Source organism: Rhinatrema bivittatum, chromosome 2 (genome assembly GCF_901001135.1).
Source record: "Rhinatrema bivittatum chromosome 2, aRhiBiv1.1, whole genome shotgun sequence".
Lineage (NCBI taxonomy): Eukaryota > Metazoa > Chordata > Amphibia > Gymnophiona > Rhinatrematidae > Rhinatrema > Rhinatrema bivittatum.
The window spans coordinates 463,999,787-464,021,094 of NC_042616.1; the positions used below are offsets into that span (position 1 = coordinate 463,999,787).

Here is a 21,308-nt window from a genome sequence, read left to right on the forward strand (position 1 = left end):
CAATTTTGGAATCGAAGACTGGCTCTACAAAAATCTTGAACAGCTGGATATAACAAGAAAACGTCTCTAGGCTGACCAGGTAATCTATAAGAACCAGTATATGCTGAGATTGTACACCCCAAGAGGTGAAAGCGATATGAGCCTTATAGAAGTAGATTATACATATAGATATTCTATAATAGGCCTCCAGGCATACCTAACAGTGTCAGAAAATGATGAAGTATGAAAGTGAAAGGCCAATGTCAGTCTCCATCCTTAAACCTGGACAAGTGTTCTGACAAGTAGAAGAAATGAGAGAAAATGTAACAGCAAACATGGGGAAAGAGGTGATAGAATTTGCATAACAAGAAAAAAAAACCCTTTTTAAATAATCAGACCAGCAAACAAGGAAAAGAATTGGCAAAAGCATATATAAAGTGGGAAATACAAAGAGTTCTTTCAACAATCACCCAGAGTTTTTATGGAGAGGTAAACAGAAAGATGAGAATTGCAGCACAGGACAGTGGACTATGGACAAGATGGATCACAGCCTGCATAGGAAAACCATAGTACAACAGACAAATACAGATTCTGTAAAACATTGCTAGAAAGCGCAGTTGCTTACCTGTAACAGGTGTTCTCCTAGGAGAGCAGGATCTTAGTCCTCACATGTGAGTGATATCATCCGATGAAGCCTGGCACGGAAAACATTTGTGAAAGTTTCTAGAAGCTTTGACCAGCAGACTGAGCATGCCCAGCCTGCCACTATCTGCATTTCCACGCGAGGTCCCCCTTCAGTTTCGTAACATAGCAAAATAAGAGCAAAAAATAAAACAAACCGAAGGTGAACCCAACATCGTGGGGAGGCGGCCGAGATTCCTGGGGACTACCATTCTACTGTCCTAGGAGAACACCTGTTACAGGTAAGCAACTGTGCTTTATCCTAGGACAAGCAGGATGGTAGTCCTCACATGTGGATGAGTACAAAGCTCCAGAAGACCCCACTCAACTATAGAGCCCAACAGCGACTGAACAAGGTGCCAATGGGCACAACACAACTGTGGCGCTGTAGGGAAACAGGGAGAGGTCTGGGTCCCACAAGAGCAAGAGGCAAGAAGAGTTGGGTTCAGGACTGGAACAGATTACGCAGGGCGGACTGACCAAAGGCACTATCCTGACGGCCGTCCCTGTCTAGGCAGTAATGGGCCACAAACGTGTGAAGAGAACTCCAGGTTGCGGCTCGGCAAATTTCAACGATGGGGACTGCACACAAGTGAGCCACCGATGTCACTATAGCCCGCACAGAGTGAGCTTTTACTCTGCCAGCCAGTTGAAGGCCTGCCTGTGTGTAGCAGAAGGCAACAATCTGCCAGCCAGTTGGATATGGGCTGCTTACCCACCACCACTTCCAGCCTCTTGGAGTCAAAGGACACGAAAAGCTGAGTGGACTGTCTGTGGTTTGCAGTGCAATCCAGAAAGAACACCAAAGCCCGTTTACAGACCGAGGTGTGAAGTGCCCGTTCCCCTGGGTGATAATGAGGCCTTGGAAAAAAGGTGGGCAGAACGAAGGACTGATTGAGATGGAAATCAGTTACAACCTTGGGCAGAAACTTGTGATGCGTACACAAAACCAAACGACCGTGGAAGAACTTCATGTACAGTGCATACGTGACCAGGGCCTGAAGCTCACTGACCATACGAGCTGAAGTGATTGCCACCAGGAATTTGATTTTCCAGGTGAGGAACTTCAGGTTGCAGGACTGCAGCGGCTCGAAAGGAGGTCGCATGAATCTTGCTAGGACAATGTTGAGGTTCCAGGACATGACCAGGGGTCAAAGGTGGGGCTTCAGCTGGAGGAGACACCACATGAAACAGCACACTAAGGGTTGGACCAAAACAGGCATGCCAGTGACACCTTGATAGGACAGCGCTAAGGTGCACCCTGACAGAACTAGTCTGGAGTCCAGACTTGGACAGGTGTCACAGGTAGTCCAGCAGCTGGGGGAAGGGGCATGAGAAAGGGTCTAAACCATGACCCCCGCACCAGATAGAAAAGCATTTCCACTATGAGCTGTAGGACTTCCTGGTCGAAGGTTTCTGGGACTCCACCAAGACTCGGGAAACACAGTCCAAGAGCTGCAAGGGCTGGAGGTCTACAAGCTCAACATCAAAGCCGTGAGAGCCAGTGCCCGGAGGTTCGGATGGCACAGGGTGCCCTGGTTCTGTGAGATAACAGGTTCTGCAGAAGCGGGAACCAGACTTGCTGAGGCCAAGAAGGCGCCATGAGTATCATCATCCCTTTGACCTGTTGAAGCTTCAGTAGAGTCTTCGAGAGGAGCGGTAAAGGGGGTACGTGTACAGCAGATCCTTCCCCCAGTGAAGGGAGAAGACATCGCAGGCCGGATAGTTGTTCCCCACTACCAGGGATCAGAACCCGCTCACCTTGTGGTTGTGAGGGGAGGCGAACAGATCCACATCCGGCGTACCCCAGCGGCAGAACAGTTTGGCTCCTACCGCAGGGTTGAGGGACCAGTCATGTGGTTGGAAGGACCGGCTTAGGTGGTCCGCCAGCACATTGAGGTGACCTGGCAGGTAGGTCACTCGCAGAGACATCCCTTGAGACAGGGCCCAGGTCCATACTTGCACCACTTTTTGGCAAAGGAGGAGTGAGCCTGTGCTGCCCTGTTTGTTGATGTACCACATCACAACCTGGCTGTCCGTCCAGATCAGGACTTCCTTGGACCACAACTGATCTCTGAACGCCCACAAGGCATACCTCATTGCCCGAAGCTCCAGAAAGTTTATCTGACAGTGGATTTCGGCGGCAATCCAGAGGCCCGCATGTAGCGACCATTTGTATGGGCTCCCCAGCCCTGGGGGGAAGCATCAGTGGTAAGGGTCACCTCGGGCAGAACGGGCTGGAAGGGAAGTCCTTGATCCAGGTTGGAAAGATCTTCCCACCAGGACAGAGACACTCTCAGAGGGTCCGTTATTGTAACCAGAACCTCGAGGTCCTGAGGTGCCTGCCGCCATTGAGATCACAGAGTCCATTGGGCCTCCTCATGCAGAGGTGAGCCAAAAGAGTCACATGGACGGAGGCCACCATGTGGCCCAGTAAGCAGAACCATGGGCGAGCTGGGATCCTTTGACTGTTGCGGACAAGGGTAGCCAGCGAGGAAAGGGCAATCGCCTAGTCGCTGGGCAGAAATGCTTTCACTTGTGTCATGTCCTACCTGGCTCCTATGAAGTCCAACTGAAGGGACGGACAGAGGTGCAACTTGGGGAAGTTTATAACAAAACCCACCATCTGCAGGGTCTGCACCATCAAGGCCAGAGCTTGCAAGGCTTCGGAGCGAGATTTGCTTCTGACCAGCCAGTCATCCAGGTATGGGAACACATGGAGCAAATGATGCCTGAGATAGGCGGCCACCACTGCTAAGCATCTGGTGAAGATGTGGGGGGGCCAATGCCAGCCCAAAGGGCAGCACTCTGTACTGATAATGTGCTCTCCCCACCATGAAGCGGAGGTACTTACGGTGGTTGGGGGCAATCTCAATGTGTGCATAAGCCTCCTTGAGATTGAGGGAGCAAAGCCAGGGCACTCTTCTGAGGAGCGGAATCAGCATGCCCAGAGAGACCATCTTGAATTTTTCTCTTATGAGAAACTTGTTCAACGCCTTGAGGTTGAGGATGGGGCGCAAGCCGCCATTCCTCTTTGGAATGAGGAAATACCTTGAATAGAACCCTTGGCCCTGCTGATGGTGAGGGACTGGTTCTACCGTGCCCGCTGCGAGGAGGGCAGAAAGTTCCATTTGAAGGAGGACCAAATGGGCGGATGACTTCCGGTCAGAGATTGGAGGCCCGGGGCCACTCTATTCGTCTGGTGCCGATGCCCACGGTGACTAAGCAGGCTGCCGTCTCAAACACATCGTTGATGGAATGTACCTCGTGTTTTCCTGCCTCCAGACCCAGCGAGGCAATGGACATGGGGGAGAGGTCTCTGGGAGCCAGCTGAAATGCAGACGATACCCCTGGCGAATGATAATGGGGAAACAGTGGTCCGATATTATCTCTTGCCAGTGACAGGCAAAGCTTAGAAGCCTGCAGCCGACTGGGGGATCTGACGTCAGGGGTATGGCCAGCTGATTTATGCTCCCTCATTGCCAGTCAAAATCCTGTGGCCGGGGTTTGCTGGGGGGCCGGTTGGGGTCTAGGCGCCCGTTGTTGGTGTGGACGACCCCTGGGACCGGTACAAGGCAGACGAGTCCAGGGGACCGGAGGATAATATTTCCTCTGCCGATAGAAGAGTTTCTGAGAACACTGCCTGGATGATTTCCTGGCTGAGGACGGGCCTACTGACGCGCTAGTGAACAGCTGCTAAAGGGTATCATGATGGTCCTTCAATTGTGCCACCGCATCCCGAATCTTGTCCCAAAGAGGTTTTCACCTGTGCAGGGCAGGTCTGCTAGCCTGTCCTAGACTTCCGGTCAGAGATCGGAGGCCCGCAGCCACGCTATTCGTCTGGCGCCGATGCTCACGGTGACTAAGCAGGCTGCCGACTCAAACACATCTTAGGTGGAATGCACCTCGTGTTTTCCCGCCTCCAGACCCAGCGAGGCAATGGCGGAAAGGGCTTCCTGCTGTTGCTGGGGAGGCCCTCCGCAAAATCCTGGATTCGCTTCCAGAGATTGTGGGGGAGACGCATCCTGTCAAACCCCATGGCCTGTTGCACCAAGTAGGTGGCATCAGCATCGGTCTTCCTGTTAACAGGGGAGACAGAAATAGAGTGCTCCCACATGCGGAGGAAGAGTTCCTTAAAGATATCATGGTTTGGAACTGCCACGATTTCTTTGGGAGCGTCGATGAACTGGAGCACTTCCAGCATCTTATGATGCGCGTCCTTCTCCATGGCCTTGGCCATAGCCTGACAAACCCCATGAAGGACAAGTCCTCAGGTGGCAACTGGTGCCGCTCCTCTGGAGGACAGGGTTCCGAAAGGGGGGGTCATCAGAGTATTCCGAGGACGAGTCTGAGGAGTCGTCACCTCCTCCTCCTCACAGGGACCAGCGTGCCATGGGCGAGGGAACACGAAGGATTAGGAGGCCTCGAGGGCACCGGCGGCATCGATGGGTCCCCCAGCATGGAGGGGATCATAGGCTGTGGCAAGCCGGAGGGATCCGGCAAAGGCTTGGGGAACCGTGGGTGAGGGAACATGGTACCGACTGTATCTTCCTCCTCGGAGGACCCGAGAATTGGGATCGCTCCGGTGGAGGGCATTGGTGGCCAATGGGGCATCGAAGGCCCCTCGGGCACCTGCTGCATTGGTAGGGCGCCCAGGAGGATGGACAGTCACTCCAGCAGGGGTGCCAACATTGAAGGCGGAGGTTTGGGCACCGGTATGGGGGCTGCCAACTGCACCCTGCAATCCAACTCTTTCTGAAAGTCCAGAGTAGCCAGGACTGATAGAGGGGGACGAGGCATCATTGGCTCTTCCTTGGGTCTCCGAGGTGGCATGGTTTACTGCACCAGTGTCGGTGGGGAATGACTCAGGTTACCGGGGGCACCGGAGGATGAGGTCTCCGGTGGCCGGTGCCGCTTTGATGGCGGCTTGGCAGCCGTCAATGCCACTCCAGAACTGGAACTGTGCGCAGACAGTGACCAGTGTCTATACTTGAGAGGATCTTTTCCGGTGCTCGGCCCAGTCTTTCCCCAGTGCCGAGGAAGCCGATGATCCCAATGACCTGGGCGTGGGATAAACACTGTGGATCCATAAAGTCAAAGGGGCGTGGGATAAACACTGTGGATCCATAAAGTCAAGAGGCTGCCAATGAAGAGTGGGTGACTCGCCAGAATGATGGCTACTGCCTGGAGTCAATACCCTTATTAAATAAACATACACAGGCGTGACTCCAACATCGCTCTAAGCTTCAACAGCAAGAGGAAATGTGGAAAAAAGGATTCACACTCACAAAGAGGGGAGTAGCTGGCTTGTTACGGCGGTTACTACCCCAATCAAATAGCCTGATACTTCACTTTCAATGCATATACAGCATAGTTCTCTGATTCAACGGCAGGGGAGAAGAAAAGAGGGTTCGCACTCACAAAGCGGGGAGTAGCTGGCTTGTTACGGCGGTTACTACCCCAAACCAAATGGGCCTGATACTTCACTTTCGATGCACATCCAGCATGGCTCTCTGCTTCAACGGCATGGGAGAAGACTTATACGTCACGCATATCCAGCATAGCTCCCTGCTTCAATGGCAGGGGAGAAGAAAAACAACCAATAAGGGCTAATAACATAGTCTGGGTAAAACAAATAAGCATGGGTGCAGCTTGCTTATTGCGGCGGCTACTACCCCAAACTAATCAAGCTAGATATTTCACTTGGATGCAGCTCCATCACTGCTCTCTACATTAAAGGTGGGGATGGAAGGGAAATAGAACCAAGAGCTAAGAGAAACAGATAAGTATGAGAGAAAATATGTGTGAAGCTTGCTGGGCAGACTAGATGGGCCATTTGGTCTTCTTCTGCCGTCATTTCTATGTTTCTATGTTTCTATGTTTCTATGAAGACGGACCTCGCATGGACACATGGATAGTAGCAGGCTAGGCATGCTCAGTCTGCTGGTCAAAGCTTCTAGAAACTTTGACAAAAGTTTTCCATGCCGGGCTCCATCGGATGATGTCACCCACATGTGAGGACTACCATCCTGCTTGTCCTAGGAGAAACAGTTACACAACTCATCATTGGATGTGATATGCTGATGTCAGAAGGCCTATGTACATAGGGGAAAAATAAGGTGGATTGGATCATCTACTAGAAAGTGTGAATATACTATAGCATTAAATTACGAGGAAAATACTGGGATCTCTGATAGAATGGTAGAGAATAAAGAAGTTGTGCTGAAGTGGATTATTCTAACTGATACAAACTTTGATGCAAACAAACCAGACAGTCTGGTAGAAGAGAAAAACACAAGAATGGCACTGCTAATGGAAGTAATAGTACCAAGTATTATTCTGTACAAGGTATGGAAAGACGATCCTTAAGCATAAAGAATGTATTTAGAGCCCAAAAATACACTGCAGAAAGATAGTCCCAACTGTACTAGGTGCAACGTTTGAGTGCATCTTGGTATGTTGCTTGTATGGATTACATCCTATGAACTCCAGAAGGAAGTTCTGTTTTGCAGAATATAAGTATTAAGAGGAGCATTGACATAAATTTGATAGTCTGAGATCATACCCAGCATGTACTGGGTTTATAAGCGAGATTCACTCCTGTCACAGTATGTGCAGAGCTAATCCATCTGGAGAATTAACCATGAAAAGCTCCACACATCTTTGCCAATTCATTGGATTAATCAGTCTCCCAAAATTTCCCTTTCCTTATGTTTGCATCACTTTCTATTTCATGTTTTTAACCACTTGTTTTAAAGAACACTATGACATGCTCACACCAAGCTTACAGTAAATTCAAAGCAGTTAACTGGAAGTGTGGAACAATCTTTTCCTTAGCAAAAACAACATTAAATACAGGGAGTGTTCAGGACACTGCAACTTTCATATCGGAGTGAAGGCCTCAGTTTACCAAAACAGCTGAGCACTCAAGACATAAATCATCATTATTATAATAATTATAAAACTTTTTGAGTGTGATCTATATGTCACTATTTCTATATTATGGGGCCAAACAACTGGTGTTCATGGTTGACTTGTTGAGGGAACCTTCCAAACTCATTTCATAAGTAACAGGCCCATTTATAGTAGTTGATAATGGGATGAAAATCTTAAACCCACAATTTCTACAAAAACAATATCAAGAGGCTGAAAATTGGAAACAGCAGTAAAGTTTTTGCTGGTGGCAGCAGGGAAGCCCCTATCAGGCTCCACAGATTGCCAAAAAAAAAAAAAATCTTGAAAAGCCCTAGTGATAACGACAAAATCTTGAGGTTATGTCTGTATGAATTCACCTTGCATCATTAACATTAAAAATAAAAGTCTCCCCATTTGAAAACAAGATGTGTTTGTTGAGGTTTGTGAAAATTTATTTGAATAAGCAAATTCTCTTGCCAGTACAGTCAGGCTCATGAAAATGCACTTATATGTAATACACAGGGCTCAATATTCAAAAGACTAATTTGGTTAAATTGAGTTTCAGTTGGGTAATTATACCCATTAAAAATTTTTGCCTCTTTAACCGGCTGCATCTGTGTGGTTAAAAACCTAAACTGAATAAGTTTAGCCATGTAAAAACGGAGCTAGATCCAGGTCATTCCTGGGGTAGGCTTTCAAATTTAGGGCCTGATTTACTAAGGCTTTTCCCCATTCTGTGTCTATGTGAAAAATGCTTAGTAAATCAGCTCCTTGGTCAGTTAGGACGATATTCCGTGCAAATGTCAGGCCTAAATCCTCTTGCTTACATTTTGACTGGGTAGATTTAGTCAGATACGCAACTATAAAACTAGCTGGGTAAGAGTGGCTCAATATCCATGTAAAGATTATTAACTCTGTCAATTTATATGGTTATCTTATCTGAACACTGAGTCCTGTATTTATTACATTCCAGGTCACTTACTCAAGATTTTCATGCATATTAGGAGAATGCTGCAAGTGCCAAGCACAAAAAGAAATTCAATTCAAACATTCTAGGAATGGCAAGACTTCAGTGGGTTTTCAAAATATTCTGAACTCTCTCTTTCAGAACTACCAGAGAGGTGATAAAGCCAGCTTACACGTAATGGTAGAACTGCTGTATCTGGCTTCCAAGAAGACAAAATTAAGTCCTGTTGCTTGAAGCTTCCAATATGCAATTGTCAAATTTCATTACTAGGGTTTATTTTTCTGGCAATTTTTTTCACACAGAATAAACAGCATTCATCTGGAGATACATGACTGATCCAGCGAGTTAAAACAAAGTTCCCTTTTAGAACAACAAATTAAATCTTTACAAATGAGGATGACACTGTAACATCTGGTGTGGAATAATTTGAGTTATACCAAGCAGAGATAACTGAACTGATGCAAGGCAACTGTCTTACAAATTACACCAAAGACAAGTATTCAACGCACAAAAGTATTCATTCGCCTTACTACACATGAATATGAAGAAAATCTTTTAACATGATAAAGATCATACAGCAAGGGTGTGATGGCCAATTGGCTGCCCAGAACCCACCTGCTGGTTATTAAATCACAAAAATAAAATATCTCCCCCAATCAGGTTCTACCCGTCTTCTCAGGTTCTTCTGTTCCTGCCACTTTCAGGCTTCTGTCCACCCTTCCTTCCCCCTTCAAATCTGTCTCTTATCTGCTAGAAGTTGAAAATTTTAAGAAATCATAGTTTGGCTTCTGGACTGCTATAAAAAAATGGTCATCTTGCAGTAGGTTGTGTATGACATACAATTATGTATATGGAATTGATTGTAAACAGCTTGGGTTTTTCTTTATAAGCGATATATCAAATATAATAAACTAAACTATATACTAATTAGCATTCAACTTTAAAATCCTATCTAGAGGAATGCTTGAACACAACATCTATAGTATTGATGCAAATGTTTTGTCACACAGCAAAATACAATGCATGTGTGATCTATAAATTACAAAACCGTTTATTGTGAGAAACAGTTGTATATGAAAAAGCTGTTCAATGAAAAACGATATTAAAAAGCAATAATCCTATGTAATACCACCCGGGGTCTGTCATTCTGGAAAATACATGCATTTGTGTGGCATCTGGCTACATGCAGGTACACATTTCCCAAAATGTCAGACATTCTGCTGGAACATCAAGAGAGGCAGGTCCTACTGCCGAGCCATGGAGGAAGCGAGGCGGTTGAGGCACGAGGCCTCACCTCATGTCAGGAGAATGTATAACTAGAGGGAAGAGAATGTGCGGTGCGGACAGGATGGGGAGGAGAAAGTGGTGGGGATATATTTATATTATGCTTTTTCAAGCACTGGGAGGGGGGTGGTTTAGAGTGGTCATACAGCCTTGAAAGGTGACACAAAGAGCGGTGAGGACAGATGGGGTGGGAGAAATAGTGATGGTTGATGGGCTTGGAGGGGAAAAACAGAATGATAGGGACAGACTCTGAGGGAGTAAAAGAAAGATAATTTGCCCTTAAATTTTTTGAAGATCTCCACAAATTCATGTAATAAATACTGAATTCAGAACATTGTTTAACAATTATTTTTAACTTAATTTGGAAGAATGGCTATTACTTTTTCAATTCCATTATAAAGCACTTGAAATAAAGTACAATAATAAAAACACAAATATTCATATAAGATATGGGCTCTGGTTTATTGTAAACCATAAATCTACTATGTTTAAAGGGGTGGTATATAAATAACTGGAAATAAATAAAAATAAATACGAGTCAGATCTTGGAGAAGGATCTGTACTTACCTTCACCAGTTTAAAACAAAATATAATCTGCAAGCATCCTTTCAGCCACACCAAACTTGCAGAGAGAGTAAGTAAAGAAACAAGTCTCACCTATAATCTGTTCCTATGCTATTCAAAACTTTATACATTACTAAATCCTAAAATTTTACTCTTGAGGCAGAAAATGATGTTCACAGAGCCCAGGTTTCAGAGACTCTATATAGGCCATTTTTATGAGCATTATATTTGCTGTCTTCTGCATTAACTGAAAATTGGTACTTCAATGAATGCCCAAGACAGAGAACCTTATAGTACGTTCACATGGATTTACATAGTGTGTGTGTATCAAACAGGGATATTATAAATGAAATTATCCAGCACGATATCACAATACCAGAACAGCAAACAGCTCCATAGCTAATGCACTATGCACAAACTATGTTATTGTGATAAAAGAGTAATCAGAAATAATTGAAAACACCTGGGTTTTATATTCATAAAACAAAGACTTACAAATCAATCAGAATAGAAAGTTTATATTAAAGGCAATGCACGCAAACTGTACAGCACAAACACTTTCAGAAATGCCATCCTCCTTATTAAGATTCACATTCTCAACTGCTAAAAAGATTTATCGTACATTCAATCCTCTCTGTATCTATGTGAAGCAATGCTGGAAAATCAGAGTTCCAGTGTGTTGGTTTTTTTTTTTTTTTAAACTTACCCGATCATTATTTTGGATGGCTCTGGTCAGATTGGTATTTGTTTTAATAATCATTAGAATGACATAAGATGTCCAGCCCAGGAATCCCAAGACAACGCTAAAACCCAAGAAAATTCTGTCATAGGTATGGTAGTAGGACAGTCCTTCTAAAGCAAGGGTTATCAGCTTTTTGCAAAGAATTATCTATGGAAAGAAGAGAAAAAGTATTTTACAATACTGAATACAACTGAATGGAACATCAAAGACGAGCAACTAATTTTTGACAACTTTATTCTTTCAAATGAACACAGTATACTGACAGTATGAAAGGTGTTATTAGCCAATCAGAGAGAGGATAAACAATACAGCAACACAAACCAAATGAAACATTTCAAATAAAATATTGCCACTCAGTTTCGTTGTTAAGACCTTTAGGATGGCGACAATCTAATCTGAAAATCCACTTTTGTTCTTTGCGGATGAGCATTTCAGAAAAATTCCCTCCCCGGGATGGTGGAAGTAACAAGTCAATTACCAAAAACTTAAGGTCATGTTCAGAATGCCCTGCCGACTGCCAATGTGAAACTAGTGGAGCTGATTCGCGACCAGTACGGATATTAGACCGGTGTTCTACAATTCGGGTACGAACTTGTCTAGTTGTTTTATCCACGTATAGTTTGGGACAGGGGCAAAGAAACACGTAGATTACTCCCTGTGAGTGGCAAGTAGTAGAAAATTTTAAAACAAATTTTTTATGAGTTATGGGATATTCAAAATTAGTAGTCAAAATGACATGAGAACACACTGAACATTGTCCACATGGTTGATGAGATTCAATAGTCACCACCCCACCTCTCTAAAAATGAATATCCCTGCCGGACAATTGTTAAGGCCGTGACGCCTCTGTTCCTCTAGGGAGGATTTTGTTACACAAGCTAAGCAGATGCTGCTTAGGTTTAAAGAGAGAGGGTACCCTCGCCGGGTCCTCCGCAGAGCTTTCAAGCGTGCCTTATATGTCAGTCGAGATTTGCTTTTTCTCCCTCAAACTAAGGCAGCGGATACTTCTATTAACTGCATTTTACCCTTCTCTATACATGTGCATAACATCACATCTATTTTGAAACGCTATTGGTCCATGTTATCCCTCTATGAAAGTTTTGATTGCCCTTTACGTTTTTCTTTTTGTCGCGGGAAGAACTTAAGGAACATGCTGGTTCACTCTCATTTTCAAATTGGTTCATCCTCAGGAGCGGTCAATATTACTGGTCATCAACCATGTGGACAATGTTCAGTGTGTTCTCATGTCATTTCGACTACTAATTTTGAACATCCCATAACTCATAAAAAATTTGTTTTAAAATGTTCTACTACTTGCCACTCACGGGGAGTAATCTACGTGTTTCTTTGCCCCGTCCCAAACTATACGTGGATAAAACAACTAGACAAGTTTGTACCCGAATTGTAGAACACCGGTCTAACATCCGTACTGGTCGCGAATCAGCTCCACTAGTTTCACATTGGCAGTCGGCAGGGCATTCTGAACATGACCTTAAGTTTTTGGTAATTGACTTGTTACTTCCACCATACCGGGGAGGGAATTTTTCTGAAATGCTCATCCGCAAAGAACAAAAGTGGATTTTCAGATTAGATTGTCTCCATCCTAAAGGTCTTAACAACGAAATTGAGTAGCAATATTTTATTTGAAATGTTTCATTTGGTTTGTGTTACTGTATTGTTTATCCTCTGATTGGATAATATTCTTGCACTCTGATTGGTTCAATAATTCGCGCCAAAACAGAAGCCTTTAAATGTTGTGTTTTGTCTGACTTCCCTGCTCTCCTTGCTGTGCCAGCTGTAAGAATTCCTCTGTGTGTTTAAAGGTACGTGATCCCGGCGTTATTGTGTATACCCAGTACCCGATTTTGATCTATAGTTGTTATTAAATTAATTTTGCTTGTTTCTTTGTTTTAGTTTCTTAAAAATTGCCTTGTCCCTCCCGACGCAGCCTTCGGGCGAAACACGGGGTCCGTGTTGGGGGACCCTGAAAGAGAACTTATTCAGCTTGACTTGTGAGCAATGGAGTTGCCGCATTGAGATTATTCAAAATAAATTTTTGCTTGAATTGAAATTATATATCTGGACCTATAAATTTCTTGCACTCCTTTGGGGTTTGATATTATATTTGGTGTGCGTTTCTTGCTCCGTTGTTTGTGGATATGAACATAAGAATTGCCATTCTGGGTCAGACCTAGGGTCTTTCACGCCCAGTATCCTCGTTCTAACAGTAGCTAATCTAGGTTACAGGTACCTGGCAGGATTCCAAATAGTAGACAGATCCCATGCTGCTAACCCTTAGGGTTAATCAGTGTTTTACTTCAAGTCTATCTGATTCATAATGGTTTATGGACGATTCCTCAAGGACCTTGCCCAAATCTTTTTTAATCCCACCTATGCAAACTACTATATCCTCCGACAATAAAGTATAGCGCTTAATTGTGCATTGTATAAAAGACATTATTTTCAATTTGTTTAAATGTGCTATTTAGTAACTTCATGGAATATCCCTTGGTCTTTGCATTTTTTGAAAGAGTAAGCAACCAATCTGTATTTATCGGTTCTATACCACTCATGAATTTATAGACTTCTATCATATCCCTGCTCAATCCGCCCCTTCTCCAAGCTGAATAGCCCTAAGCTTTTTAGCTTTTCCTCATAGGGGAGCCATTCCATTGCCTTTATCATTTTGGGCACCCTTCTCTGCGCCTTTTCCAGTTCAGCTATATATCTCTTTTGAGATGGGGCGATCCCTGGAAAATGTATATACAAGAAACACAGTGTCTGTCTTTTTTATTTATTTATTTTTTTTTTAACAGTAACCCCACAAACCTTAAACACCCCCCACCCCTCTCCTCAACATCAATCCCCCAAGGGTTAAAAAAAGTTGGACCTTGTACACATCTTCTCTCCTTCATCTGTCTAGCCCTTCCACAACCCCCAGTCCTACCATCCCTCCCCACCTCTCCCCCTAATAGCAGTGTAACTATCTGGAGCAAATACCATCAGGGCCAGATCACAGCCACTCTTAGCCAAACATACCCTCTCCACTGTACCATCCCACTCCTCCACTTACCACCCAAATCACACCCTCCCCTCTTCTCCCTTCCTATCCAACACCTCAATCAGACTCTAACTAGCATCTCTCCCTGTATCTTCCCTCACCCTCAGTTCACCCTTTTTACGCTCCACCTATTTTCAGCCACTCATTCCATCCTACCCCTCTCCCAAACACATAGCTCCATAACAGTGAAACAATAATCAACTATATACATGGAGGCATAATTGAACTAATATAGACAGTTCAGCTGGTTCGGCCCTCTCCATACATAAACAAAGAGCCACATTTATATAAAAAAAAAACAAACAAATAAATAGTAAAGAAAATATCTGCGGCTGCAAAAAAGAAAAACCGTACTACCAGGTGTCAGCAGGCCAACTTTCTCATATCCGACACTCCACATGTCCTCCTTGCTTGTGCAAAAATTCATGTGATGACTTTTTGGTGACCCTTCACTTTTCTGCAGTCTGCCCCCGTATCCATCAGAGCAATCCACTATCGCACACTCGCTGCTTGAAAGGCATTGACCATTGAAATACCCCAGCATAAAGCACGAGCAAAATCTCCATTTTAAGCACACGATGCAGCATCACATATAAACCCATCTAAGCTGCCCATAACCCTCCCTCGGCCCTTCACCCTAAGAAACAATACTATAAACCACCCCAATAAGTTAAAAAAGTAAAAAAAAAAAAAAAAGTACATAGGGAAACTACATCCATGCATATCTGTCACTCCCATTTCTTTTGACATCATGCTGCTCCTGGCCACTGGCAGTCAATTCACATGCACAGTCTTGCAAGCAGCAAATTAGACCTCAGCAGAGACTATCATTTTCTTTCTCTATGCTGGCAGGGCCCCTCCAGCTTGCTCCTAGTAATACTGTACCTCTGCAGGCTTGTCGAAGATCTTAGGCTTGTTGTTTACAAAAACCTTCAGGTGAGTGGGGTACATCAGCACATAAAGTACACCTCATTATTGCAAAGATTTCTTTTCCATAGGGTACCCAATTCTCTTTTTTTGAACAACCATGGAGAAATCTTGAAAAAACATCAGCAGTTTGTTTTTATAAAAAATCTGTCCTTTTACTCTCACTGCGTCCAGAATTTGTACTTTGTCCAGATACGTGTGTGTCTGCACGATGACCATGCATGGCCTCCTTCCTGGGCCAGGGGCTGGCACCAGTGCACAATGAGCACGTTCCAACTTTATACACCCACCATTTTTGGACAGTCCAAGTGTCTCTGGGAGTTCTCTCGAAAAACGCCAGCAGTTCAGTGCCTTCCTCACTCTCTGGGAGTCCTACTATGTGGATATTGCGGCGCCGGTCCCGATTTCCTAGGTGATCAATCTTATCTGTTGCTTCGGTACGACATCATTCTAAATGGACGATCTTGCATTTCACATCTATCAGAAAGAGCTTCAGATCTTCCTCTCGCGTTTCTACCACCTCTATTCGCACCGAGTTATATTGTACCAAGGCCACTAATTTTGCCACTTTCTCAACCACAAGTGCGAGTTCACAATAAATAGTGGCCGTTAATTTTGCTGAGAAAGACTCAAAACGCAACTCGCAACTGCTTCGAAGCGTCTGCCAGCGTAGCGAGGACAGGCAACTTGTCAAGAGGCCGGTTCCTCAGCTTGCTCCCTGCTACCATCCATTGTTTTTGAGCTCCGTTTTTGCCCCTTACCTGTCTTTTCTCCCCAAAGAGCAGGCAGTGATTTTGAATACAATTCCTTAGACATCGTTCGGGCTCGCTACGGGGATGGAGTGCCCAGGACATTTGCGGAATTAATGTCAAGGTCCCAGGAGCATCATCCAAACACATCTTTAAACTTCAGCACATCATGTGATCCCCAGGGTATTTTACACAGTTGGGGGGGGGGGGGAGTGTTTTGGGCCATTATGGCCCTTTAAGATGATTGAGGCCCATGTGAAAGGGCGCCGTCATTATGAATTTTTCCCTTTTCCCTGTGATTTTTTTTTCTCAAGGAGTTTTTCTTTGGGAGGGGAAAATACTGCGGGAATGCCCACCCCCCCCCATGATAAAATATCATGGCTAGTAATTAACCCCTCTGGGGCAGAGAAATACCTATGGTACCTGAATGTAACTCACCTTGTGCTTGTGTTTGAAAAGGAAATTAATTTAATATTAAATTCAAATCCAGATGTTAAAACTCTAGTTGACATTCATTTGCTAGATTGTCTCTCAAATAACTTGGTCCTAATCCTCTTAGGGGATAATTTTTTTAACATCTCAGATAACCTATAAGCAAAGAGGCAAACAAGGTACATGACATTTCAAAGTGGACTTAAGTACATGAGTCTGCTTTGAAAATAATCCTGGCAAAACTATCTGCACACAATTGCATTAGCTATTTGGTGTACAGAGTTTTGCTTAATTTTCAAGTTTAATTTTTAAAATAAAAAGGTATGCGTGTAAGTTTCAAAGTATGCGTATAAGGTTGCCCAGATGCCATCCTCTGGAATGCCCTCCCCATGCATGTAAAAATATGCAATACAGTGTGTATGCGTGTAATTTTACAAACACATATCGGTTGTGTTTTCTAAAGGGCTAAATCTGTAGGTAAAGCAGTACACTACCTGCAAAAGTGGCCCTTTAGAACATTTTCTGACCAATGCATGTATAAAATTACGTGCATACACTATAGGCGCATATCGAGGTGTTCCAGGGTGGGAACTTAAGTACTTACATTTTCATTTTAAAAGTGCTGAATCCCCAGCCTGAAGAACAGCTGGGGGTTAAGAACTAGTGGAGATTGGAGATGGAAGATAACTGAGATTAGGAGTGTGTTCGCGCATGTGTGTGGTAAAATGTGTGTGTTTGGAAGAGAGAGAGAGTTCACCCCAGCCCTTTGCACAGTTAACATCTGGCCCTGCCCCTTCCCTCCGATTCCCGATCCACATTTCCATTTCCTTTTTGTCTACAAAGTAAGCCCTATCTGTGAGATCTTTCTTGCCTGCTGGATGTTTAATAACCTTGCCAAACCCAAAGGCCTGCCTCCTCCAAAGGGACTAGATCATCTGGATGAGATGAGGAGAAGGAGGTACAAGACCTAAGTCAGGAGGAATTGCAGGGGACACTTCGTTAGACGCTATAACAGGCAATAAAGAAAAGGAACACTCTGATACAAAGACATTTTAGATGATGAAGGTGCATTTATTTACAGGAATGACAAAAGTGCTGAAAAATATATACAGTTAATGTTTTCTTGGTCTCCTTTTTCTTGGGGGAAGCTTTGCTGGTTTTCCCTATTCCAATCACATGCTCTCCACATTAGCATCCGATCACTGCTAACCATGCAGGAGTTGATAGCTGCTGGAGGGGCGTGGAGGGCTGCATTCCTGCATCTAGGGGATGTGAAGCTGTAGAGGAGATGCCCTGGGAGCAATGGTGGTCCTCTCCTCTTCAGCTCCTGCACTAGGTGAGACCATTCCCATCACAACAGAGGGTGAGGATTCCATCTGTGCCCCCAGAAAAGGGGGAGCCACTTTCTGTGGTGGTGACAGTGTTGCTGGATGAGGCATTGGTGCAGGTGCTGATGGCACATGAAGAGGCAGAACCATCACAGTGCAGCAAGAGTGGGAGCTTCCAACAGGATAGGAAGAACTCGGACATGGAGAGGCACCATCCAGAGTGATGGTGCTGCAAAGACTGGTGGGGGTTGCATCCAGGAAGGCATCATATACCAGGAAGCATTCCATGGTGGCAGTGGTTGGCAGGGTGGCATCCACTGCAGCATCTCCACCCACATTGCAGACTAGGCCTGCTCTTCACGTTTGCTCCTCGGATCTTTCCGCATGCCCTGTTTTGTTATTATGTGTGTTTTAGTGGATCCTTGGGTGCTGTGGAGATGACCATGCCCATGGGGAGGAGCCCCATGAGGAGCCAAAGCACTGGGCTAGACTCTTGTACACAAAACACTGGAATCGAACTCTAATTATACAGCTTGAAGTAGCCACCAGGTGGCAGTGGTGAGTTGTAGTCCCATGGACCTCGGCAGAGGGAGCCCTTCTCTCCTAGATGATGTCAGGAGGTTCCGCAGCAAGGAGTTACTGTGGATGAGACAGATGAGAGATACTCACTTGGTGTTAGCTGTTATGGATGCAATTCCACCAGATAGTTGTCGATGGTACAGGCACTGAGGTAGGGAGAGCAGGCCCTCGAGGAGCGAGTACCTGTTCCCTGAATGGCACCTGAAAATAGAACAGAGGGCCCCCGAGGAGCGGGCACCCAAGTTAGTAGAAAATCCCGAAGGGCAAAAGGAAAGCTTCCTGCAGGCAGCAGAGAAGCAGCAGAATAGCGCAGACAGGAACAGTTCGAGTCTATTCGAGCCTTTGCCAACTCAATGAGCTAGCAATCTTGAGAAGTAGATATACCCGGATTGACGTGACATCTGATGAGGGAATGTCCTCGGGGTTCACGCCACTGGGCGTACTTAGACGTGGGTTGCGTGCGCACCCTAGCAGGTACCAGGGAGGAGCAATGGTGTACGGCTGCACCATAGCCGTTCCGGGGACGCCAGAGAAGTCGGCTTGACGACGCTGCGGTAGCCATCTTGCCCAGGTAAGCGGGAGGAGCTGAGATAGGGGTGCAACAAGTGGGGCAAAGCCGTCGAAAAATGCAACAGTACCCCCCTTCAAAGGGCATCCATGCAGTGACCTACCAGGTCTACGTTTTTGCGGATGTAGATGATGGAAATCCTGTAGCATCTTATCCAAGATATTGGACACTGGAGTCCAAGAGTTGTCTTCTGGGCCATAACCATCCCATGTTAGGAAGTATTCCCATACTCTGCCTCGTCTTCTTACATCGAGAACTGCGTCAACTTTGTATTCGATGTCCTCTTCTGCATCTACTGGAGTAGAGTAGGGTATCTTGTTGGAAAATTCACTGAGTATAACTGGTTTCAATAGTGAGACGTGGAATGCATTGTGGATCTTTAGAGTAGCTGGTAACATCGGACTGTAGGTGAGGTTGCCCAGTCATCGGAGAATGGGAAATGGTCCAACGAAGCGAGGAGCGAATCGAGCTGAAGGAAGTTTGAGTCTTAAATGCTTTGTTGAAAGCCAGACCTTGTCACCAGGTTTGAAATCTGGAGCCTTGCGATGATGAGCATCGTATCCTTTCTTGGCTCGTATTCCTGCTTTCATAAGCATCTCTTTAGTCTGAGCCCAGAGTTGAAGGATATCTGTAACAGTAGTTTGTGCTGCTGGGGACGACACTGATAACGGAAGTGGCAGTGGTGGAAGTGGTAGTCGTCCGTAGACCACTTCGAATGGTGTTGATCCAGTGGATGTTGCTGGATGAGAGTTTATGGCAAATTCTGCCCATGGCAACAGTTCGCTCCAATCATTCTGTCGGGAGTTCACGTAGGCACGAATGAACTGTTTGAGTGTCCTGTTCATCCTTTCTGTTTGGCCGTTGGACTGAGGATGATATGCTGATGTGAAGTCGAGAGCTATATTGAACTTCTTGCATAATGCCTTTCAGAAGTTAGCTGTGAACTGAACTCCGCGATCGGAGACTATGTGCTTAGGCAAGCCATGCAGGTGGAAGATGTGCATGCTGAACAATTGAGCGAGCTCCATGGCGGTGGTAAATCTACCACAAAGTCAGTGGCAATATGTGTCCACGGTTCTTCAGGGACTGGCAAGGGTTGGAGGAGACCCCATGGACGTCCTGGCGGCGTCTTCTGTTTAGCGCAGTTTGCGCAGGAAGCGACATAGGCGAACTTGTCCTCTTTCATGGTGGGCCACCAATAAAAGGTTTGCAGTTTAGACAACGTCCTTCATTGCCCAGGGTGTCCTGAGAGTTTGGAGTCGTGGGCCCAAGCCAACAGCTTTTTCCTGAGGTTCTTGGGTACGATAGTCTTTCCTGCAGGCACCAGATAGGTAGCTGCCAATATGAACTTCTCGGGAGTCAATGATGTGATGCAGCTCTTCGGGTACGTCCTTGGAGAGGAAGGAGCGTGAAAGAGCATCAGCTCTGATATTATCTCCTGGACAATACTTGAGCACGAAGTTGAATCTGTTGAAAAACAGAGACCATCTCGCTTGTCTATGGTTCAGGCGCTGTGCGTGGCGGAGATACTCCAAGTTCTTATGGTCTGTGAAGACTGTTACTTGATGTTGCGCTCATTCGAGCCAAGGGCGCCATTCTTCGAATGCCATCTTTATAGCCAGAAGTTCCTTGTCTCCAACTCCGTAATTTCTCTCGGCAGGAGAAAAGCGACGGGAGAAAAATGAGCATGGATGTGGGACCTTAGAATCACCAGCCTGGCTTAGTACTGCCCCTTCGCCAAGGTCAGAGGTGTCGACCTCTACGATGAAAGGTTTAGAGGGGTCTGGGTGTCGAAGGCATGGCTTGGTTGAAAAAGCATCTTTCAGTTTTTGGAATGCAGCAATCGCTTCGGGAGACCAATTAGCCACGTTGGCACCTTTTCTTGTCATAGCGGTCAGCGGTACAGTAAGTGAGGAATAATTCTTGATGAAGGTCCTATAATAGTTCGTGAAACCTAATAAGCGTCTGAGAGCCTTTAACCCGGTGGGTTATGCCCATTTCTTGATACTCTCCAGCTTCTGTGGGTCCATTTGAAAACCTTCTTTGGACACAATGTAGCCTAGGAAAGGCACTGATTCCTTATGAAATTTACATTTAGATAGATTGGCGTAGAGATAGTTCTCACGAAGCCTCTGTAGTACTCTCTTGACATCCTCTTCGTGAGCGGTGATGTCTTGTGAGAAGATTAAGATGTCAGCTAAGTAGATAACAAAACATTTATAGAGGAGGTCTTGGAAGATGTCGTTCATTAGATTTTGAAAGACAGCCGGAGCATTGCACAGGCTGAATGGCATCGCTAAATACTCGGAGTGGCCGTCTCGAGTGTTGAAGGCTGTCTGGCATTCATTGCCAGCTTTAATGCGAAGTAGGTTGTATGCTCCTTTCAGATCCAGTTTTGAAAAGATCTGGGCTCCTTGTAGTCTATCAAAAAGTTCTGAAATCAGAGGCAGGGGATAACGGTCCTTAATAGTTATTTTGTTAAGGCCTCTGTAATCTATGCAAGGACGCAACGTGCCGTCCTTTTTGCCCACA

At 45.3% G+C, this 21,308-nt stretch overlaps 1 protein-coding gene across 1 annotated transcript in view; it reads right to left on the reverse strand.

Moving 5' to 3' along the window:
• Positions 1 to 21,308, reverse strand: part of PIGN (phosphatidylinositol glycan anchor biosynthesis class N) — a 535,187-nt gene that overhangs the window by 228,855 nt on the left and 285,024 nt on the right. Inside the window, 1 exon segment of the mRNA XM_029590493.1 lies at positions 11,097 to 11,279. Coding sequence (XP_029446353.1) covers positions 11,097 to 11,279 — 183 coding nt within the window.